Source organism: Armigeres subalbatus, chromosome 2 (genome assembly GCF_024139115.2).
Source record: "Armigeres subalbatus isolate Guangzhou_Male chromosome 2, GZ_Asu_2, whole genome shotgun sequence".
NCBI classification, from domain to species: Eukaryota; Metazoa; Arthropoda; class Insecta; order Diptera; family Culicidae; genus Armigeres; species Armigeres subalbatus.
The window spans coordinates 27,959,672-27,985,105 of NC_085140.1; the positions used below are offsets into that span (position 1 = coordinate 27,959,672).

The 25,434-nt window shown below is 41.5% G+C and overlaps 1 protein-coding gene and 1 long non-coding RNA gene across 2 annotated transcripts; both read right to left on the reverse strand.

Annotated features, from left to right (window-relative positions):
* Window positions 1-884: 884 nt before the first annotated feature.
* Window positions 885-21,904, reverse strand: LOC134218370 (activin receptor type-1). The gene is made up of 9 exons (XM_062697313.1): window positions 21,764-21,904; window positions 20,037-20,145; window positions 4,172-4,470; window positions 3,878-4,101; window positions 3,598-3,812; window positions 3,307-3,529; window positions 3,043-3,230; window positions 2,544-2,769; window positions 885-2,477 (listed from the first exon to the last, which is right to left on the reverse strand). The coding sequence occupies exons 1-9, from the start codon at window positions 21,816-21,818 to the stop codon at window positions 2,325-2,327; spliced, it is 1,692 nt and encodes a 563-aa protein (XP_062553297.1). The 5' UTR covers window positions 21,819-21,904; the 3' UTR covers window positions 885-2,324.
* Window positions 21,905-23,552: 1,648 nt separating this feature from the next.
* LOC134214176 (uncharacterized) lies at window positions 23,553-24,666 on the reverse strand. The gene is made up of 3 exons (XR_009979689.1): window positions 24,581-24,666; window positions 24,370-24,467; window positions 23,553-23,697 (listed from the first exon to the last, which is right to left on the reverse strand). It is a non-coding gene; the product is annotated as an uncharacterized LOC134214176 (long non-coding RNA).
* Window positions 24,667-25,434: the final 768 nt, after the last annotated feature.

Below are 25,434 nucleotides of genomic sequence, written 5' to 3' on the forward strand. Positions count from 1 at the left end.
TAGTCGAATAGGATTTTTATTGCACAGCTCTGTTTTCTCATTGCGTCCGTCTCGTCGCAACCAACTTGGCTGCCTCCGAGAGAACAAAGCAGAGAAAGGCACTGCTGCTGTACCGTCGACCAATAACAGCTGAATTGATGGATGCCCCCACCAAGGGCAGTACACTAAATTAATGATTTTGTGTGTGTTACTTCTACGTGAAGTTAAACGATTTACAATGATATCACAGACAAACAGACATAACACTTGTCAAATTTCCATCGTTCATTGATTTACTGGACAATTCAAATAATCATTAGTTGGCCAATCGATCACTCGTGACGCGCGCATCGGATTTGCTCTAATTTGACGTTTGCTCACTACCGCCATCTGGCTCGTGATTTGCCCAACTAATTGTAATCAACAGATGTCGTTAGTATTGGAACGACGATGAATTTTATGAGTGAATGTTCAATGTGTTATGTCTGTTTGTCTGTGATGATATGGAAATGCTAATTATCATCTTCCAAACTTAGACGCACATGTTCATGATAGAATTAGAGGCGAAAGTATAGTCTATAAAAACATTCTTCATGCCTGCCGTATCCTAACGGAACTATCAATTCTATACTTTCGCCTCTAATTCTATCATGAACATGTGCGTCTAAGTTTGGAAGATGATATTAGCATTTCCATATCATCAACTTAAAATAATGTTCGTATCAAACTTCATTGCTTCATTACATATATCATCCAAGAATAATAATGAGGTACCTATTTAGATAGAAAACAATCACTATCGATTGAGCAGCTTAGAACCAATGATGTCATACTTACTAGCTTCATTTCCGTATATCGAATATACTAAAAAATTAAGGCTTTTTCGGATCAAATAACTACACCCGTTTTGTTAAAAACTATCTAAGCTTCCTATCGGTTTTTATTGCTCAAAATGATAAAACTAAATTAATTTAATAACCCAAACTATTCGTCATCTCTGCAAATAAATTCATTTTTAGTCCCACTAGCAAATGTACGCATTGGGTAAAATAGACAAATACAATTCGTTTGTTACTCGCGGTACGATACTTATGGTTCAAATCGAAAACTCAATATGCATATGCACACTATGAGAAAGACTGGATGATTAAATCATCCAATCTTCCTCATAGTGTGCATATGCATATTAAATTTTATATCATATGCAGATCAACTTTTTTTAAATTGTAGTTATTGTCCATGGGTGATCAATACCCGGGAAAAAAGCAATTAATTTTGGTTGAACTAATTAAAATCGATTTTATAATTCGATTACTTTGAGACTACATATTCATAGTTGTCAAAATTTTGAAATTTTGTTCGTAGGATAAACCAGAAAAAATAGATAGACAAAATATAGTATATGGGATATATACCTGCTGTTATTAACTATCTCAAAGTCGCTCGTGGGACTCATGAACTTATTTAGACCTTCATCCTTTTCGCAGAACTTTCGTAACATTTTCTCGGCCATAAAATAACGCACAATGAAATAATATGAAATCCAAATTAAAAATACGCCCTATTATGTACATAAAGTTAGCGTATCAGTGAGCTTTTTCTTATTTATAAAGATTAAATATAATCTAGTCGCTAGAAAATATATACGTATGAAATCAATCTATGCAAACTTATTTTTGCATTTTGATGTAGACGAAAAGTCGACCGAATGGCACTTAATTTGGATGTCGATTTGTCCATGATTAACACAAGCCGAAAAATTGAATGGTCCGAACGAAGACTTTCGCAGGTCGTTTTCTCGATTCATCACGTCAGAGTGTAAATAGTTCTATCTTTGTCTATACTTAGAAGGTTGTTAGTTTTGCTCTGCATTTATTCTGATTAAAGATTTTTGCATTGTTGTATTCTATAATATATATTCAGTTAATAATACTGAACATGTTATGACCTTTTTGTTTTTGATGGTGTTTTCACAAGGATCAAAACAAATCATAAAATAAGAAAACATAATATTGTAACGTAAATTAAAAATTATTTCATATGTTCACGATGAACGCAAACGACATGACAATTTAGAAATGGTTTATAAAATTAACAGTTCTAATCTATTATAGTCTTTAGATTATACACAAAAATATGTACACGATTGAAATATGTACGCATTCACATACACAACTACCACGCAAACCCACTTTCACCTCAAAACCCACACACAATATTTTAGCACACCACCCGCTTCTAACCCTCGAAACATGATATTGTTGTTGTCTGATTTGATACCTTCTTACTATGGATGAAGAGCCACGATCTCGTCTTAACGTGTAGTACCCATGCGGTAGCAGCCATCAAACACAGATCTCGCCATCGTAGTTGAGCTTCACCGTTTCGTCCGAAATGGCAAGCTTCAGCAGGGTCTTCTTTATCCGCAGCGCCGGCAAACGCACATTCGAATTTGCATGCCAACATTCGCGCATCAGTTTCGACATGCCGGATAGGAGCTGAAATGTTCAAAAGGTTTCGGTTGATGACGTTCATGATCAGTGGGGGGTTTTTTTGAGGCATACCGGATCGGAAACCCATCGATTTGGTATCGATGGACGGTAATTATCCCCGCAGACGACTTTTCGCATCTCCTCGAAACTCGGATCGGACGTGACGCAATCGTAGAAGGGAACTTTGTAGTCCTCGGCGATACCATTCGACAGCGTGCGCCGGCATATCTCCCAGAACATTAAACCGATTGCGTAGATGTCGGCCTTGCGCAGCGCCTCGAAACATTCCATGTTTATGCTGGAAAGAAAGTGACGTATTGTTATTTGGCTGTTGGCCATGTCCCGGAACGCACCATTCTCCAAGTGTTTTTCCATAAAAAAAAGCTTTCGTCGCTTTCTGAAGCAATTAAAATTTAAACTCCATATCTATTTCGATTTCTCAGTCAGAATGAGAGAAAATAAAGAGAATGCAACAAATTCCCACACTTTTACAAACTTTAATGACTTTACTAAAGGCACAAAGCTGTTATGATTCAGTTCTACTTACACTACACCACCCTTTTCCACATACCTTTCATCCAACACCTCCGGTGCCATATATCGCTTCGTTCCGACCCGTGCCGTGTTGCCCATGTCGATCTTGTTCGTCGTTTGCCTGTGTGTCACGGCCAGTCCAAAGTCGGCTATCACACAAGAACCGTTGATGCGTACCAGGATGTTCTTGGTTTTCAGGTCACGGTGAGCGATCGCCGGTTTACCCTTCAAGCAAAAAAAAAATCGTATTTAAAATATGTTCATATTCTTGGGTAATGACTGCTACTCGGATGATACTCACTTCCGTACCGAAGATCTCGGTATGCAGGTGCACCAAGCCGTTGGCAATCGAAAGGCAAATCGTCGCCATCTGGTGATGGCTCAAGGCAGTCCGGTTAAGGTGATCGAACAACGACCCCAGCGGATAATAGTGCGTGATGAGCCACAGTTGGGTGCACGAATTTCGCGAGGTCATGTCCGATCCAATGTAGCCGAGAATGTTCTCGTGCCGCAGCAGCACCGTACTGCAACATAATCACGAGTACAAGGTATAACGAAAATTAGTGTATGACAATTATTGTAATCAACCCACCTATAGATCTCTGTCTCGCGTTTCCACGAGTCTTCGTCTCGCGAAAAAAATATTTTCACAGCGACACTTTCACCGTGCCAGATACCGCGCCACACCTCTCCGTATCGACCACGGCCGATACATTCGCAAAGCGACACTTGCCTGGCCAGCGTTCGCTGAATCAACAGTGGTAGACCACTGCCCGATCCGGAGGTGACCGAATGTTGAAGATATTCCTGTAAATAAGAAAAAAAAAACATATAATGGCTCGAATTGCATACCACCTGAAGGACAATCTCACTCGAAGTGTGCTGTCACCGGCACTGGTGGCTCGAAGAATCTCATCACTGGCGTAATAGGTCTCCTGATCGTGCTTACTCTTGGTGGCAGTCAGACGCTTGTGTTGTGAGCGGCGATATATGCGCAATATGAAAGCAAGAATCATAATCACCAGAATTACCGGTATTACGATGGCCCCCGTCAAATTCAGCGCATTGATGGAGGACTCCACCTTCATCACTTCATCTAAAATTGAGATACAGAAATAGTTACAATAGTGGCTGCACTGGTCAGAGTTAGTTTTCAAGAGCCGTACTTCCATACTCCACCGGTGGCAGCGCCGGAAACGACCCATTGTTGCAGTAGTCTCCGGTGCAACACTCGATATTGTACGTCCCGGAGGCGTGTCGCTTCTTCGGCCCACTGCTGTTCTTCAAATTGGGATTGCAGTAGAGTGGAAGCTGCTCGTGGGTGGTGGTACATCCGCGGGATACGCTTTCGTGGCCGAACTGATCGCGAATCCGCGACTTCCAGCACTGGATCGCGTTCTGGCAGAGGTGGGCGTGGGCCGTCGTGTCGGCACAGTCGGGAGGTTCACAGCTATAGCATTTGTATCTATATGGTGGGGAGAGTTTTAGCGTATTAGTATAGCGCGTGTAATGTGCGGATAAGGTGATGAAACAAATTATTAAACAAAAACAGTAGAATCTAAATGACGTAACCAATAAAGTATGTTTCTGAAAAAATAACAGGGATAAAAAATCACATAATAACACCACTTTTGATACTTCGCATGATCGTACAATGGTAACCAAATTGAGCAAATAACAAGGATTTTGTTGTAATACGATCGTCTGTTGGGATACAAACTTATTTGTAGACGCTTCTTGAGAAAACATGTTTAGGGGAGACTATTGCTTCTCTATCTATTTTTATTAGGTATGTACAATTCGGACAGTTCTATCCGCCAAATAATCAACAACCCGCAGCTCGTCTGGCAATAACTAAAGAGTTGCCAATTTTCGCCGGCCATCCAGAAGATTGATCAGTTTTCTTCTCAACGTTCAACAATACCACTACGATGTGCGGATTTAGTAACGACGAAAATATTATTCGGTTGCAAAAATGGCTGATAAAATAGGACTGGGCGCGTTACAGACTAACTATTCCGAATGCAAATTTGGAATGCATTCGTTAGCCTATTCGTTAGCCGAGGCTGCCAGCACACTAGCTGAACTGCCTCAAGAAGCGAAATTTAGTCGTAATGACTCACGTGGATCCAAAAGGGGGAATGCATTCCTAAACGCCCATTTAGAGACGTCTGTTGGAACAAAGCCAGGCACATGGAAAGGCCAAACAAGCAACGAGTCGTATCTAATGTAGAGGCGGATGTAGTTAGAATGGTCGAGAAATGCAAGCGTTTTCTTGAATTCTCACGAGATTCGCGATGGGCCGTGGTTAAACAATTTGCCTTTTGCCGAAGAAGCCACAACGGAGTATGTAAAGCAAAACTATGTGGAAAAGAGGGACGTACATTGAAGCATCACGAACTACTTCACAACGAACGGAACTTGGCATCGCCAACTACGACCGCTTCCTTGCAGAATCAGGAGTCACGGGCCCATTAACCAGGAACAAGTAGGCAGATACATGACTGCAATGTTCACCGTACAAAATCTAGCACCGTTCTATTCCGCTACCTTTCGGTGGTGCTACAAGGAAAAACTAGGAAGCTGCAAACCTACGCATTCTTCGATGAAGGATCGGTTTTGGACATTTTTGACAAATACCAGTATTCGGTATTTGGTGCAGTCAATACCGGTATTTTTGAAAATTTCAGAAACATTTAAAAAATGATTTGAACTTTTGGGTGGTAGGTAAACAATATTCGTCGACAAATTTCAAATTTTAAAAATCATTGCTTGTTGAGGTGGGCAAAGTGAAACTTACGTGGACATAACATACTGAGTGATGCATCTCCCAATCCGCCTCTGATTTGGTTGGAAAACCCTCTCTGTATCAACAGAAGTTGGACGAATGGTGTCAAGAGCGTCCAAAATCAGTTGCAAGTACTTGCCCTTAATCCCTTCCGATTCATTGTAGAAGAATTCTTTACGGATTGCTTGCAAGAATCCTTGTGTCGCAAGTGTTTTGCTGTGCTGCTTGATTTGATAATTGCTCCAACATAAAATAGAGTGCCTCGTCGATTTCATAGAGAGTGCAGAACTCACGGCAGAGTACTTTGACAGCAGCTTGAACTGGTTTGAGGGCTGAGTTATTCCACTTATTGCCAAAAAATCATCATCACTGAAGTTGAATTTCGATTGAAGCTTCAAACCGATCAGAGTTTATTGAACGGATCCCTTCAAGACAAAGAACCGTTTGAGCATGGGTAACATTCTATTCAATCGTGTCTTGGTATCAGCCACCAATACATATTCTTTACCGAATACAGGACGGACATATTTTTACAGGAAATTATTTATCATAGGTGATCTCCTGAAGAAAATTACAACGACACGTATCTTTTTCACAATTTCATATGTTGCTGGAGAATTCTCGACGATGTAAACAATGTCCATTGAAGAAAAAAGTGGTTGGCAATAAGACAGATGTCTAAGAGAATCAAGCAACATGTATGATTAATGACGATGTGATCGATTTTTGCTGTAGTGTGAATGTCGTTGATAAACGCAACGCAATTGTTGTATTTGTTGCACGATGAGTCTTTAGCTAATCTAGGAAGCGGGATCATTTGGGCAGCACCTCCTCTTCCCGTCCGCAACGTTAATAACTCCACTGCGTTCCAACCGAATGTCATGATTTTTGAACATCACTAGATATCGACAGAAAATAACCATGCACTAAAAAAAACAAGTAATTCGGTTTTAATTCTCCCGAGTCATGAACGTTGTGGACGGGATTAGGGGGTGCTGCCCAAATGGTTCTCTACCCTATGTAAATGTAGGTGAAAACTACACAAGATTTTTCATATTGGCAGCACAATTTGAAATACCAAAAATACCGGTATTTTCCGTCTCTAATACCGGTATTTTCGGTACTCAAAACTGACCAGTAATACCGGTTTCGGTACTACCGGTTAGACCGCCCTAATCGGAGCTAACGCTTATTGACCAAGAACTGGCAAACGAACTGGACCTTAGAGGGATCGAACAACCGCTCTCTCTGCCTCCGATGGACCGGAGGAACCCAACGCAATGAGAAGACTTTTCGTATTGTCAATCTAGGAATCGCTGGTGTCCACCATCAGGAAATGATATTTCCACTCACGGCTGTACGAACAGTAGACGAACTATTACTCCTACTTAAAACTCTGTATTCCGTCGAACTAGGGGGCATCTATCCACACCATCGCGGGTTGCCAATTGATTCATACAGGGATGCTCGACCACGCATTCTGATCGGCATGAAGTATGTCCTGCTTGGAATGGCTCTAAAATGCTGTTTATCCGATAGTAAATCCCAACAAACCAGGCAAGCTCAGGCTGGTTTGGGATACAGCTGCCAAAACATTTGATATTTCTCTAAAAGGACCAGACCCGCTTTGCTCGTTGTTTGTAATCCTGCTGTAGTTTCGTCAGAGACGTGTGGGGCTAACAGGAAACGTCCGCGAAATGTTTCATCAGGTGGCAATGAGAGAAGACGATCAGCAATGTCAAAGATTCTTCTGGGCGGACGAAAATGCAAGGTGTTTCGAAGTGACTCATCCAACCGTCATGGAAGCCATAAAAAAACGGCACTATGTTGACGATATGCTAGTGAGTGTTGATGAAGGAAACGAAGCAGTTCGGTTAGCAGAAGAAGTCAAATACGTACAGTGAACGTTCGCTAATTGGGGTTTTTCTAGTTGGGGCGCTTTTTAGTTGGGGGTTCGCTAATTGGGGCGAAACCCAATTAAAAAGCAGCTAAACGTCAGAATGTGGTGTCAAAAACGCGTTGACGTTTTGTTTCCGTGTTTGGCGGGATCGATATTTTCTGGCGCGTAAAATTTTCCTTTGTTCAATGCAAAAAGTAAACAACATTGACGCTTGTCAAAGCGCCCCAATTAGCGAACGGCATTCGCTAGTTGGGGTAAGGTCGTGCCCCAATTAGCGAACGATCACTGTACATGCACAAGGTGGCTTCGATATTCGTGGCTGGATAAGCAACTCCAAGCGAGTGCCTACTGCTCCAAAAGAAGATTCCATTGTAGAGAAGGACCTAGACCTCTCGCCGTAGGTAACCATTGAGAAAGTATTCGGAATGTGGTGGCAGACGGAAAAAGATGAATTCATGTTTAAAGTCGGATTGACGCGCTACGATCCATCCCTCCTGACTGGACAATGACCACCGACGAAGCGAGAAATGCTCCGAGTCTTAATGACGATCTTTGATCCTTTGGGACTTGTGGCTTATTTCCCCATTTTCTTAAAAATCCTGCTCCAAGATGTCTGGCGCGTGAACGTTCAGTGGGATGAAGAGATTTCTGGGGACCTATACAAGAAGTGCAACATTGGACGAAAATTCTGCCACAAGTAGAAACAGTGCACGTACCTCTCAAACTGGAGACGGCTAAGGGCTAAGGAACGGTGTGGTTGTTGTTTATCGCTACATAGACATTCTGCGGATGAAGCAACAACAACCATAGTCCGCATTAGCATAGCCCGCATAGCCCTGCACATAGCCGCATAGCCCTGCACGATGATTTTCCTACAGACATCTCCTTCTTCTTATTGGCATTACATCCCCACACTGGGGCAGAGCCGCCTCGCAGCTTAGTGTTCATTAAGCACCTCCACAGTTATTAACTGCGAGGTTTCCAAGCCACGTTACCATTTTTGCATTCGTATATCATGAGGCTAACACGATGATACTTTTATGCCAAGGGAAGTCGAGATAATTTCCAATCCGAAAATTGCCTAGACCGGCACTGGGAATCGAACCCAGCCACCCTCAGCATGGTCTTGCTTTGTAGCCGCGCGTCTTACCGCACGGCTAAGGAGGGCCCCATCCTACAGACATAGCAACTCTAGAACGCTCTGATCGAGAAGAAAATAACATGAATTTGTTTACGCCAGTTTTTTCGCCAAATGTCAAATCGGCTAGTTCGGTCTACCATACGGCGGTGAAATTTTGATTGTGTTTTGCAAACAAAAACAAAACGTTGCCAGCAGTTTGGGCATGGAATGAGGAACTGTAACCTGGAAGCTACACCTTACAAGAGATTGCTTGTGGCCACCACGCGAGGAAGGCGATGATTCATTCACCAGAACAAAAATCCGATGTGCAAATTGCTGCCAAAACCACATAGCACACTTCAAGAGCTGCCCTGCTAGGCAGAACTACACCAAAATGAGTGAAGAAAGGAAATCGCCCATAATAGGACATTTTCTGATGCTGCGAGGGGAGCCACTGTTGCTGCTACTGTTGGTAATGTCTCTACTGCTGCTGCTGCTGTTGGTGGAGTTTCTGCTGTTGTTGAATCAATGGGACATGTTGCTGATTGGCACGGCAAATGCTGGGTAAAGCGTACCATTGGTACTTCGCGTACCTGAAGGAATAAAATAGACCCCATCTCGCGGTCCTTAGCCTCTTACCCAGCAACTCCTATCCCTACCTCCCCGCGGTGCTGGCCGGGATACGAGCAACCTTAGGGAAGATCGGGTAACCACCCCCGGTGGGAACTATGGTCGTATGCTGACAGGGAAGGGGGGTTTGCTCCTCTCCGGAGGTGCAAATCTTATTGAGCGTCTGTTCTCCATGCCAGGATCGGCTCACAACAGCGTCTGTTCTCCATGTTAGGGGCGGCTGATCATCGTCCGAGTGCCAGCGAGGGACTCTAAGTGAAACTGTGCACCATGGTCCACCGGAAATAAGGAGGAATGGTCCTCCGGAAATTTAGGGGGTTTGGTGTCAGGCCCTGCAAGCCAGCCTTTAAAAATCATAAGCAACGAACAATCAACAAGAGAGTACGGACCGGAACCATCGGAGAAGACCACTGCGACGAAAAGGGACTAGCGATTGGAAACTCGGTTCGTGGAACTGCAAATCTCTCAACTTCATCGGGAGCACACGCATACTCGCCGATGTGCTCAAGGACCGTGGATTCGGCATCGTAGCGCTGCAGGAGGTTTGTTGGAAGGGATCAATGGTGCGAACGTTTAGAGGTAATCATACCATCTACCAGAGCTGCGGCAACACACATGAGCTGGGAACAGCTTTCATAGTGATGGGCGATATGCAAAGGCGCGTGATCGGGTGGTGGCCGATCAATGAAAGAATGTGCAGGTTGAGGATCAAAGGCCGGTTCTTCAACTTCAGCATAATCAACGTCCATAGCCCACACTCCGGAAGCACTGATGATGATAAGGACGCATTCTACGCGCAGCTGGAACGTGAGTACGACAGGTGCCCAAGCCACGACGTCAAAATCATCATAGGAGATTTGAACGCTCAGGTTGGCCAAGAGGAGGAGTTTAGACCGACTATTGGAAAGTTCAGCGCTCACCGGCTGACGAACGAAAACGGCCTACGACTAATTGATTTCGCCGCTTCCAAGAATATGGCCATTCGCAGCACCTACTTCCAACACAGCCTCCCGTATCGGTACACCTGGAGATCGCCACTGCAGACAGAATCACAAATCGACCACGTTCTGATTGATGGACGGCACTTCTCCGACATTATCGACGTCAGGACATATCGTGGCGCTAACATCGACTCTGACCACTATCTGGTGATGGTTAAACTGCGCCCAAAACTATCCGTCATCAACAATGTTCGGTACCGACGACCGCCGCGGTACGACCTAGAGCGACTGAAGCAACCTGATGTCGCCACTGCATACGCGCAGCATCTCGAGGCAGCGTTGCCGGAAGAGGGTGAGCTCGATGGGGCCCCTCTTGAGCACTGCTGGAATACAGTCAAACCAGCCATTAACGACGCAGCAGAGAACAACGTCGGGTATATGGGTCGAAGTCGACGGAACGATTGGTTCGACGAAGAGTGCAGACAGATTCTGGAGGAGAAGGACGCAGCGCGGGCGGTCGCGCTGCAGCAAGGTACCCGGCAGAACGTGGAACGTTATAGACGGAAGCGGAGACAGCAGACCCGCCTTTTTCAGGAGAAGAAACGCCGCCTGGAAGAAGCGGAGTGCGAGGAGATGGAACAGCTGTGCCGTTCTCAAGATACACGCAAGTTCTATCAGAAGCTCAACGCATCCCGCAAAGGCTTCGTGCCGCGAGCCGAAATGTGCCGGGATAAGGATGGGAGCATCTTGACGGACGAACGTGTGGTGATCGAAAGGTGGAAACAGCACTACGAGGAACATCTGAATGGCGCTGAGAGTACAGGCAGTGAAAGTCAAGGCAGCGGAGGAGATGACTACGTCAGTTCAGCGGACGATGGAAGCCAACCAGCCCCACCTTGAGGGAAGTTAAGGATGCCATTCAACAGCTAAAGACCAATAAAGCAGCTGGTAAGGATGGTATCGGAGCTGAGCTCATCAAGATGGGCCCGGAAAAGCTGGCCACTTGCCTGCACAAACTGATAGTCAGAATCTGGGAAAACGAACAGCTACCGGAGGAGTGGAAGGAAGGGGTTATATGCCCCATCTACAAGAAAGGCGACAAACTGGAGTGTGAGAACTTTCGAGCGATCACCATCCTTAATGCCGCCTACAAAGTGATATCCCAGATCATCTTCCGTCGTCTGTCACCATTAGTGAACGAGTTCGTGGGAAGTTATCAAGCCGGCTTCGTTGACGGCCGCTCGACAACGGACCAGATCTTTACTGTACGGCAAATCCTTCAAAAATGCCGTGAATACCAGGTCCCAACGCACCATCTGTTCGTTGATTTCAAGGCGGCATACGACAGTATAGACCGCGTAGAGCTATGGAAAATTATGGACGAGAACAGCTTTCCGGGGAAGCTCAACAGATTGATCAAAGCAACGGTGGATGGTGTGCAAAACTGTGTGAAGATTTGGGGCGAACACTCCAGTTCGTTCGAATCGCGCCGGGGACTAAGACAAGGTGATGGACTTTCGTGCCTGTTGTTCAACATTGCGCTAGAAGGTGTCATGCGGAGAGCCGGGTGTAACAGCCGGGGTACGATTTTCAACAGATCCAGTCAATTTATTTGCTTCGCGGATGACATGGACATTGTCGGCCGAACATTTGCAAAGGTGGCAGAACTGTACACCCGCCTGAAACGTGAAGCAACAAAAGTTGGACTGGTGGAGAATGCCTCAAAGACAAAGTACATGTTTGTGGGCGGAACCGAGCGCGACAGGGCCCGCCTGGGAAGCAGTGTTACGATAGACGGGGATACCTTCGAGGTGGTCGAGGAATTCGTCTACCTCGGATCCTTGCTAACGGCTGACAACAACGTTAGTCGTGAAATACGAAGGCGCATCATCTGTGGAAGTCGGGCCTACTACGGGCTCCAGAAGAAACTGCGGTCGAAAAAGATTCGCCACCGCACCAAATGTGTCATGTACAAGACGTTAATAAGACCGGTAGTCCTCTACGGACATGAAACATGGACAATGCTCGAGGAGGACTTGCAAGCACTCGGAGTATTCGAGAGACGGGTGCTTAGGACCATCTTTGGCGGTGTACAAGAAGACGGTGTGTGGCGACGAAGAATGAACCATGAGCTCGCCCAACTCTACGGCGAACCCAGTATCCAGAAGGTAGCTAAAGCCGGAAGGGTACGATGGGCAGGGCATGTTGCAAGAATGCCGGACAGCAACCCTGCAAAGATGGTGTTCGCTTCCGATCCGGCAGGTACGAGACGACGTGGAGCGCAGCGAGCGAGATGGGCAGACCAGGTGCAGAACGACTTGGCGAGCGTGGGGCGTATTCGAGGATGGAGAGATGCGGCCTCGAACCGTGTATTGTGGCGTCAAATTGTTGATTTAGTGTTATCTGTATAGATGTAGACTAAATAAATGAATGAATGAATGAATGAATGTTGCTGATAACGAGAGAACAGAAAACTTGAATCTGTTTTCGCTTTCGGAGTTCTTGTGTTTAGCAAACAATCTTTTCACTCGTTCAGCATCATGTAAAACGAAGGCATCGCAATTTCTCGCTCTGTCGGAGCTGATGTTCAAGTACGTATTCAATGGATAATCTAAACATCATCAAATTAATGAATTGGAACAGTCGTTCCATTCGAAACAAAGAAGCTGGATTTTTCGAATTTATGGATAAACACAACATTTATATAGCAGTTGTAACCGAAACTTGGCTTAACCCAAGTATTTCCATATACCATAATAATATTTCCTTGGTGCGCTTGGATGGCTTTACTGATGCTGTGAATCGCGGGGGTTGGTGGTGTTGCTATTTTAATTTGCAAAGGAATTGTATTCACTCTTGGCAATGGATTAGACACCAACGCGTTGAGGCCATTAGTTTTTTTTTTTTTTTTTTTTTTTTTGAGAGTTCTCGCGTAACATTTGAAAAGGGCCTACAGCCAAAACGTAAACATTGAGAAAATGCCGTTCGAAAAAAGAGCATCACAATTTCTATTCCTATTTCCTAGGTTTATGATATTTTAGGCAGCAAAAACTCCTAAAAGCACATAATCAACACTATCTATCCATCCATAACCTTAATTGTATCGAAAACATGCAAAAATGTGTCGAAATCGTTAAAATAAAATTTTAAGTCTATTTTCATTTTTTTCTCCGGAATAGGCCTTCTTGATAAGTCATTCTGCATTTGCTTGTCATTCATAGACCCTTTGTTTACGGCATTTTTCGAAAGTAAACACGGGATAAGGCTTTTCGGGAGGGGAAATTTTCTCTCTCCGAGGTCGGGCCGATGACGGTTCGGAAAAAAATCCCGTTATCGGCCCGAAGTTGGAGAAGGCTTATCCCAGACAGAAAAAAAACGAGTGGCTTGGCCGTTTTTTAGGGTGGACCTACACATATTTTGAAAATAACACGTTGTAGGCCCAATTAAAAATTAGTTTTTTCTAAGTAATTTAATTAAAGATGCGGAACATTTTTATACTATTAGTAGCTATTAGAGGATGCTATCGAAGGGTGTTAAAATTGAATTTGTTTACTTTTCATTGTAGGCCCTAATCAATTGTTAAGCGAGAGTTGACCAGTTGTAGTCTTAATAGACTGGTATCTCGACTGGGCTCTCCATTTGATACACAATACTAGCAGACGACTCAAGCTATGTTGCTCACTAGGTCACTGCGGTCTGGGTTCGTATTGTGATCATACCGATACATTTCCCTTCCCGCAGTCTGTCAGTTTAAAAACAAATAACAATAATAATGAAAGCTCATCACGCGCATGAATGTTTTCCGAATAATTAACATGTTTTCTTGGAGCCGACATTCAATACCGAATAGTAGTCTATGTTGACAACGGGTGGTACTCATGCCATCTCCAAGTAAAGGCCGTTCTACAGCGATTAACGCAACGGCGCATCTTGACAGTAATTCTGTATTCTCTGTCAAAACGCGTCACCGCGCCCACCACTGCAGCCGAGCCATAACACTTTGATGTAATGTGATGGGATCATACTAGTGGACTTTGTTTCAACATGGAATAATTTAAATGGTATCGTAAATATACAATAAATTAATTTAAGTACTATTGCAATAAATCGACATATTAATCTGAGAGCTTCCATTATTTTGGCGGTTGATCAAGATTATGGCGTCATATCCTTTACAGTACTGTCTGATATCATAAATTTCAGTAGTCAAATGGTCATGTTCAATTCCGCTCTTCAAAATTCAAGTCTTTAAAGTCTGGTCCAAGATTCAGTTATCAATGGTATGGTAATGCTTCATTGCGTCTATTTCCTTGCTAAATGAATGAATTTTACGATTATGAAGCATTGATTTATATGAATAACATCATTAAAAATATGTACTCGTTGGATAGTCATTTCTATTATTGTGAGTTGTATAATTAATGTAAAACACTTCTTGTCTTTAGATCTGTTATTGTCATTGTGTTGTTGTCGGTTGTCTGTCTGTTATGTTTCAACATAAAGGTCTTTTATAACTTTGTCTTATTAGTGTTTTAGTCATTGTTAGATACAGTATGTATAAAACTACAAAAGAATTGTTGAGTATTGCCTTACAAATCCTATGTCCTTCTTCTATCTATCAATATCTGATTTCTCCTTTTATCAATCTCTTTTTCTCTTTTATAATCTCAACCTGACCTCCAACCTCACCTTCTTCTGTCTCTCTTCTATCTCAGATTTTCAACCTCAACCAACCTCAACCTTCTTCTGTCTCTCTTCTATCTCAGATTTTCAATTTAATATTTTCTATCCAATAGTACAGTAAACTTCTACCTTGGCTGCTCTAAACCATTTCTGAAAAAAATTAAAAATAAAATTCTGTTTAATTACTGAATCTAAAATGTTCAATATTATTATTTCATTTTGTGATCAATCTATTTTTTAATCCTACGTTTTTCTTGGCTGATTTCTGGTTTGCTATGACATTACTATTTTGAATTTTCCAACCTGATGTAAATCTTGATAAGTCTAAATAGTTCTCCACTCCTAATTGAAAATTTTCTGAAAATTGAATGTCTCTAAAATACAAAGTAGACTTCTTAATTTCAATCTATATTACAACCTATCCTATCCTACCTATGGCCACGCGTTGGCTTCGCTACTTCCAGTTGACGAGAAATTGATTAATTTCCCGACCCCTTGGAGAGTGCTAATGAGCCCTAGCGGATCCTCCATGTAAAGAGCTATACCTGATAAGTATGCCGGGACATACGATCAGGGGCTCAGTCTGCAAAGCAGCCGATCCACTGTGAATCGTTAGAGGCGCACTGAAGTGCTCCAAATGTGATATGATGCACAGATGAATATTATCTTCAGTACCGTCAACCCCCGTGACCTTGGCGGTAGAGGCCATTAGTATAACAATAAGAATTGGTCTTCGAACCCTACAATCCTCATCAGATTCAAACGTGATACAGTGTTGACCCGATTTTGTCACTCCCCGATTTTGTCTACCCCCGATTTTATCACGTTTTCGACCCGATTTTATCACGTCCCGATTTTGTCACGTTTTCGACCTGATTTTGTAACCCCAAAAAAAATTGTCATTCTTTTTATTTTCGTAAATAATACCAAAAATAACATTGATTTTCTTTAAATAACTTTCACCGCCTGTAGTTTATTACGAACGACTTCTGAGTACCTGGGAAATATTCTGTAAGCAATTTGGACAAGAAATAACAGGTACCGTTCACACATTTGGCCTTTCCAAGGCATAAAATGATTCATATTTGTGGAATGAATAAAAAAAAATGAAAATATTTTTTTCCAATTTTGTCACATACCCTCTTTTATCACCCCAAAATTCACCATGGGGGTGATAAAATCGGGATATTACTGTATCCGTAAGCATACTAGATTTACGGAACCGTTCTTCGTAGTAAGAGATTTCAATTCTAGACATCATCATTGAAATTGCTCGAGGAAAAATAAAGCTGGCGAAATACTCTTTCAAGAATATGAAAACTCGAACTTCCTCATATATCATCCAGGTAGTTACACTCGAGTTACTCCTAACGGAATAAGTCGCTCCATTCTAGACCTGGACCTATCAAACAACCAGATTAACATGTCTGTACCACGAACGGTTGAGGAGCTCTCATCAGACCAGAGACCTTTCTAGTGGTATTCGCCATTGATACAGGAAGACCAGTCCAGCTTCAAGTTCACCAATATAAAAATTATCATCGTGCTGACTGGCACCACTTTACAAACATTGTAAAATGAAGACTTGATCTTTCTTCGGTTCTGCTAAACAATTTGGACACCACAGACAAAATCGACGTTTTCGTAGCAGCACTGTTGGCAGCTGAAGCTGAAGAGCGGAGCAAAATGGATACGTTTGCGTGCGTTTTGACAGTTTTCCCATGGTAAAACTGTCAAAACGCATGCAAACGTATCAATTCTGCTCAGCTCTTGAGTCAGTACCGAATGCAACTGCCTTTCCAAAAAAACGGGAACTTCCTAACCAAACAAAGCTGCTGATCCGACTCAAGAATGTTCGTCGGAGGCAATTCTGCCGTTCTAAAGATCCTTTCCTCAAAAGAGTCGTTGACGTCCTCACCCAACAAGTACGAGAACAATGTGCTGCTCACAAATAAGAGAATTTCGGAAAAAACTATTCGTGACTTGTCTCACGGTAGCATGAAGTTCTGGAGAATTAGTAAAAACCTACGCAGTAGCATCAAATACCAACCTCCTTTGCGGATTGGAGATCAAGTCACAGTTTCTGATAAAGAAAAAGCTCAAACGCTGGCTGAAAATTTTGCTTCAGCGCATAACAACACGCTCCCGAGTGATCTAAGGACAACGAAAGAAGTGAACCAAACGATAGAGGAGCTTGCGAGACTCAACGAGTTAAACAATGAAGCATCTACTCTCACTAAACCCAGTGAGATAAAGTGTATTATCCATCGGCTTAAGAACAAAAAGGCACCTGGTCTGGATGGGATAAGGAACATCATGCTTAAGCGAATACCTCGAAAAGGGCTGGTGTACTTGACAAAGGTCTATAACGATTCCATCAGGTTGATGTATTTTCCTGGTATGTGGAAACATGCGAACGTAGTAGTCATCCCAAAGCCAAACAAAGATATTACTCTCCCTACAAGCTATCGTCCCATCAGTTTGCTAAGTTGCCTTAGTAAAGTTTTGGAAAGAATCATCTTGAACCGACTGGATGTCGAAAAAGCCTATGACTCGGTCTGGCAAGAGGCAATTGTTTTCAAGCTACATAGGACTAACTGTCCGCTTTATTTAGTGAAGCTTATTCAGTCATTTTTGGCAGCAAGATCATTCCAAGTGTCAATCAATGGCTGTGGGTCAGAATCTCACGGCATCCCATATGGCGTTCCACAGGGGTCGGTTCTGAGCCTCTCGCTCTTCAACATTTTAACGAGTGATACGCTTAAGGTCGACGGAGTTGTATATGCTTTTTTTGCGGACGACACGGCTTTTCTTGCTTCCGGCGAAGATCCTCAAATTATCATCTGTAACCTGCAACATGCACAAAATAAGAGTTCCAACAGAAGTGGCGCATTAAAACGAACGCATCGAAAACTTAGGCAATCTTTTTCACACGAAGAAGGGCCCCATCACGAGTTAAAGTCAACGGAATTGAAATTCCATGGGAGAGCGAGGTCAGATATCTGGGACTGACGATGGACCAAAAGCTGTTTTTTTTACAATGTTGTGAAAACTCATAATGTGAATATGTACATTATGTGGAAGATATAGATTTGGAAAATGCATTGGAGGTAACCACTTTCCCTTGGATGGGTCTCGAACCCATGACCCTACAGTACGCTAGACTGGTGCTTTAACCAACTAAGCTACGAAGGACCTCTGTCGGCCTTCGCAACCTAGCGGCTACTGAGCGAGCTCAAGATTCCCAAATTGGACGCATAGTCAAATTACTCGCTATCCATTTCTCAAGCCAACACTTCCCCCTATCAGATAGACTGTCTCAGAAACACTCAAATTCTCCATTGGAAATTGATTAAAGTGCAGCTGTAAGTAAGACAAATCTCTGCTAAACACATGTGTCATGTCATGACCCATTAAATTGAATAAAATAAATTTTAAAAAAAATAGTGTACGGCCCCAAACTGCAAAACATTTTTTCGGTGATCACTTTTCAGAAACGCCTTATAATTTTCTAAACCACAAATCATTTTCTGGCAGTCTTCAAGACGCGCCTTGTTTCAGTGATGAACTCTTCATATGTTGAAAAATCACTTTAATAAAGATACAAAAAAAAAAAAACAAAAAAACGCGCCTTGTGATTTTGCAAGCCACAAATCATTTTCCGACGGTCTTCGAGAAACGTCTTGTGATTTTCAAACTAAAATATATAATTCTTCACAATTGAACCACATGAATTCATCTCACCTCATGAAATCAGCGACAGGATCCAAAAAATAGATTGGCAGGATCGCCAAAATGTGTGGCCCTAAATTGCCGGCACGAAATTCAGTGACTCTCCGTTGATTCGTGCGAATGCCACGGTTATCCGACTGGAAGAGGCAGAGTCATGACTTGCTGCTCGCCGATTGACACGCTATGTGTGTATTCTATTGTGCATCTATAAACACACGCTGGAAACATTTTACTCAAATCCCACACTAATCAATGTACAATCCCTAACTAATTTAATTTAATATTACATCATTTCTATACGATTGCTGAATAAACTTGAAGTTTTGAGCGCACTAGGCATTCTGCATGTCCTCATTAGCATAAGGAAGAGGATAATTACTTTCTTCAAATTTTGAAGATGAAAAGTGTTGACGGTAGGTTTCATTGTCTTTTGATGTAGTAAAATAAATTAAAATAAAATAAAAAATGAGATTCGAAATTCAAAACTTATTTAATGATAAGAAACAGAGGCCTATAATATCTAAATAAATATTGATTCTTTTCAGAATGTTCATAAGGCAAGAAAAAAATCAAACGTTAGATTCAAAGAATCCAAATCAAATTTTAAAACGAAAACTGATTACAAAAGGCAATGTGCTTTTTAAAGAAAAAGGTCTGGCAGATTTACCTTCGTTTTATCCGTCTTTTGGATTTGGAGTGGCGCCTGATTTCCGAATCCACAAACGTCAGCGATTGCGGAGCAGTAATTTAAGATCAAACGGTGTGTAGGAATTTGGGGCGCGAGCGTGAAAGAAGATGGTTGTGAGCGAAAGGAGGAAAATGATGCTATTATTATGAATATTATAAATGTACATGAATGGCAGAAGCGCGATGTACGCGCGCTAGTGCGCTGCTTCGACGGGTAGAACATTTCGCTTTCAGATGCGCGCACACCGTCTGCTGTCCGCAATTAGTGGATAATGGAAGGAAAATATTCACGTCTGTCTGAAGCTCAAACTGAACTCCGAACAACAACAAAAATCGTCTAACAGTGATAGTGGAGAACATTGATTCGGTAGATGCGAACAAAAAAACCGTCTGGCTCGACTTTAACCAATTTAGGCGCACCGACGTCGGAAACGACGAGTCCGTCTACAGCAATCACGTTATCAACATCATTGTGGCGGCGCTGCTTATCAGTCGCGTCGCGAACCCTAATGAATGTAAACAAAGGCCTGCATTGCACATGCGAACTTACCTCTGATGAGACACTATCGAGTTCTGTATTGGAAGATCACGATTCGGATGATACGTCTCCAGGTCCATCGTTTCCTCGTTTTCCTCCAGCAGCTTGCCATGTAGATCTCCTGTTTGAAGGGATAACAACAGAACGGATGTTGATGATTGCATCATTTTCTTCTTTTATTGATTTGCAGGCTGTTTAATTGAACAGTAAAACATTCGTGATCTGTTTCTGCTAAATGTCCTCCTGGTGACTTTGCTCCGCTTGAAATCCGCGATCACCGTAAACAATCATCTTGATCACTTTTTTTTTTTCACGAAACGCATTAATGACGATCACGTTTATTGTCAACCACCGCGCACGACGTAGAAGTGACACGGCACACAGTCAAACTCAATAAAGCACCGAACAGTATCTTGATCTTGTAGATGTACGACGGAGCTAGTCGGTTCTATCGATCTTTCAGAAGAAAACATAAACTGGCTTGTGCTGGCACACTCAAACACCGAAAGCGACGTCGCCAGCGCTTCACTGCCAACAAACTCTCTATGCGCAGCAAGAAGCTAAAGATTCCATTCAGTCGCGACATCGAGGAGTCATGTCTGGCGCGCGGCTTGATCGGTGCACGAAGGAACAGGCATAATGAGTGATCGAGAGCTTCTGTACAGTGGTTGAGAATGGTAGAAACTTTGTCACATTCATTTGAAATTTCGAACTCACACGGGTCATTAATTGTTTTGATTTTTCACTAATTCGAGTTTTGATTTTTCATTAATTAGATTAGAGATTGAGAGAAGTGGCGAAGCAAGGATAACGAAACTTAATTGAATAATGGAAGTATTTGCTATCAGTTTCATGTGATCCCTATCGTATTTAATAAAGCACCAATTACCAATTAGCTACAAGTGGGAATTCAGTGAAGAAAATATTTAAAAGGTTAAATCAATAAAACTGACTGAGTTTAAGGACAATTTACCGACTACAGTTCCTCCTTAAAAATTAGGAAATCTCAGGATTTTATACCCACTATTTTTTTAAGTATCGTTAAGATGATAAAACTCAATATTATAAGTTTTTACACACAAGTTGAGTTAAAATCTATTTGAACAACAACTCCTTATCGATCCAAACATTTTATCCGAATTGAAGTTTGGAAAGGTAAATAAGTTTCTAGTAATGCACAAAAAGCTAGTTGGTATGAAATAAGACTACTATACTATTTTCTCTATGAATGCGATTCAAATACTAGACGATTCCAGATAGTTTTCAAATGAAACCACTTCGGATAATGTCCAGAGCATTTCCACATCGTTGAAATTTGTCCCCTCATCATACAATATTTTCCCACTGTGCGTCGTCACGCAAACACAAAATATCGAGCAACAAAATCGTCGGTCATTAGATCGGAGTGGAAGATGATCATTCACAGCTTTCCTTTGCACTTATTCCTCCGGGTTCTTTATTTCACTCCGCTTCCTTATTCGCCCCGGCGTACCAGAAAACATAAAAACCAGCTTGCACTTTACACTCTTTCTCATGCACCGAAAAAAGCTCCTCCACAACTGTGGAAAAAAATGCGCTGCACTCCCGTTTGACGTCGTCCATTGATTGCGGAGCAGTGAGCCAAATGGATTTTTCAAAACCAATTTTCACTACCGAAAAACGACACTCGCGATCCGAAAATGGTCCCACAGGATTCTCCAGACCGTAAAGTATTTGCCGAACGCGGAAACGAGTCTTACCGTTAACAATATTTGACGCCAGCAGCAAAATAAAACTGAACTTTGCAAACACCATCTTGACTTTTCTTCACTCTCGAGGAAACTGTCTCCGCTGTTGATGTTGTTCCTTTTTCATTTTGCCTCCTCCGCACTGTCAAAGGGAGAGCGAGACAACCACAGCTTCTGCGCTTACAACTATTTTGACAGCAGTGGTGCCGGCGATCGTTTGTTCATTCTTGCACAATTACCTAAAAGTACCCGGACGTAGCTACAAAATTACCCAAAAGTGGGTTGTTTTCACTCAAAAATATACACTAGAATAAAGAATTCAGTCATTTTAACCATATGGATTAGACGATCCCCACCAGTGCGTAAATAAAGCCAAAATAGCAACCTCTATCATGACGCGAACTCGCACCGGTCGTTGGTAAACGGGTTTGGGAAATGTAAACGCAACCTTCGGTGAATAGCGAGTTGGCAAATTTGGCGACCCGCTCCAACCGTTGCCAAACCATCACACGGAAATATAGAGTAACGCATAAATAAAAAAAGTGCCGCCTTCTGAAAAAATGTTCGGTTATTCATCATCAAAACCATTGTGATGGAGGTCAGTTTAGTTTGGATTTCAACTGATTGGCGGCGCTAGTGCATATGAAATAACCTGATAGGTTAGATATCTCGAAATCTAGAATTTTTAGAATATTGGCGTCTTCTACAAAGTTGTTCGGGTGGTCAAAACCATCATGACGAAAACAAGTAATTTGAAATACAACCGCTTGGCGGCGCTAGTGAATTGGAAATAACCTAAAAGCACAGACAAACAGACGTAACACTTCTCATTTCAACATCGTTCACGTGTTCAACGGTTGATTTGAAATACATCTGTGCTACGCGATTGTGCCAAGAGAGGCGCTAGTGTTCAATCGCTTTGACATTTGATTAGTGTATATGCTGCTGAATGTTTTCTGTGTTGATGACGATGATGATGATGATTGATATAGATGTATGCGTTAGAAGCAAACGTCAAATGGGAAATAATCATGGCCGACTGTGTTTCTCGCGATTCTGATAACAGATGGCAGTAGTGTTTCACGGATACAAATTTCATCCATTTGCTTCAAAAATATACATGTTTACTTCCAAAATGGTAAAATGTTTGAATCAATCATATTTATTTTTAAAACCAAATTAAATCCCTGTTTGTTTTATACGAACACTAGTGGGCAACCCCTCGCTCGCTCTTGCAAAAGTAAACAAAAACTCGAGTTCGGATCGGATCCGATCGGAGGTCAACAGAGAAGCAGGAGCAAGCGTGGAATAATATCCCGAATAGAATGAAATTATACAACGATTTTTCTAGTTATCGTTTTTTGATTATAGAAAATTATAATTGAATGTTTTACGGAATCATATAAAATACTGTACGTTAATTATAGCATAAATCATATTTACGATATACCTTATAATATTTTGGTTTTGGATGATACATTGAATGGGTTGTTAAGTATCGTTACCATTCAAAAACATCAACTTTTGCATGTATTTTTGCAAAGCAATTTTACCATGAATCATTGATTTATCTTCATTTTTGTTTCATGTGATCATTCGGGTTTTGATTATATTCAACAAAGACGATAAATAGTAAGATTCTTCAATTATTCAGCTTTTAATCCGAAATAAACGATGTATGATAATCTTTCAATTATACGATTAGGGTATTAAAATATGTATAATATTATTTAACAAATTTCAGTAGGATAGTATTTTGTTCTTTCCTCAGTTTATAATAAAATAAGTTACCACTAAAAAATATCTGTAATATTTAATTTATTGCTCAATAACCTTCTCAAAACATGTTTTGCCACAGTCGCCATCATTATCGAACGCGGGAAACTGGATGCATAAGCTGCGTTTGCAGGATCTCTCCCGTACAGATGTCCACTCAACAGTTTTATCTGTAAATTATATTGAAAGATATTAAAAGGTGGTGATGGCGCCTTCCATATGCATTATGATGTATACGCATAAGGTGCGAATTGAAGCTTCACACCATATGTTAGGCACGGTGATTATGTGGCGTCCTTTCAATACTGCTTGTACGCACTATTTTATTCTCAATCCAGTTGAAAACCGGAATTGGGGGATAGCGAAGTTGGATTTTTGTCACAATCCGTACGTTAAACCTGACTTCGGAACTGGTGCGCTGTTTTCATATCCCGAAGCGCTATTCAGCGCACCACTTCCGAAGTTAGGTTTAACGTACGGATTATGAGAAACTCCAACTTCGCTAGCCCCCAATTTTGGGTTTCGACTGGATTCAGTATAACAATGCGTAAACGAAGCGTTGACAATACGGGCATCTACTCACTAATTGTTATGTGCCAAATGATAAATGCTATGTATAACGCAGAGTGCACACGCACTTTTGCATTTTGTTTTACTGGAAACAAGCTTTCTAAAAAATGATACGTGGAAACATAAAAGTAATCAAGGTATTCATCCTTATTCAATACGAAGTTATTATACAAAAATGCCTTTAGGGTCAGCCGATTAATACCTGTTCTTAACACTTTTGTTTTGAGATACATAAAAGGAGGGCCATCACAGAAGATTATTAGTGTAATTACCTTCGGAAGTATATCCGCTGAGCCCGATTTGCTGAATCTTCTAGCACTATAAAGAAGGAGGAGAAGCGTAGAACTGCCGTTCGGTCACGGCGTTTTCCCTTGAAGGAAGGAAGGAAATGGATGATTTTGGAAACAAACAGAAATGGGTGAAACAAGAATAGATTTATTTGACATTTTATCTCGCATTTTATATAAGAAATTTTTGACTTACATGCATTTTAGATCACCACCGACTTCGAGAAAAACTATATTTAACTATCTCAATAAGTCTGCCCGACCAACTGCCGTCGAAAGAATTGACACACAACACTGAAAATGAAAACACTTCTTTTTATGCGTGAAAAGCTTTTATGTGTAAAAATCTACCCAAATTATATCATGTATGATTTTTTTCTCATAAGAATATTTTTAATTTCTCATTCCACGTATCTTTATTATAAGATGTACAATCTGTCAATAATTTTGGTATGATCAGGACGGTAAAAAGCTTAATCATATGATTGCACGTGTATCGTACAGCTAATGATGATTATAAGGGGAATGGAATACATATAATATTAAGTATTCAGCATACGATTTATTTCTATGCGGGATGTTTTCTTGCTTCCAAATTGATGATAAGGATGTTTTTCAGGTACAGAAAGGTAAGTAAATGAAATATGAACGATTAGAATTGTGAAATCTGGTAGTCAAATGCTACCAGAATATGAAAATTGCTAGAATTGATAAGAAAATATTATGAATGGCCGAACCAAAACAATAATATCCATGTTTGCTTCAAACATTTAGCTGGTTGAAACAACTTGAAATGCACATTTGATTAAAAAAAAGTTTTCGTTCGCTTCAAATGCAACAATATGTTTGATCCAAACATATTTATTTTTGATGCCAGAACAAACTGAATTATTGTTTGAATTTACCTAGAATATGTTTGTTTTTACGTAGTTTTTTCTGCGTGTTTCTGAAAAGCGAATGACGAAAATTTTTCGAACAGTTTGCATGAAGAGTTACGTCTGTTTGTCTGGGCTAAAAGGTTAGATAATTCGATAGTTGAAATCTTTAGAA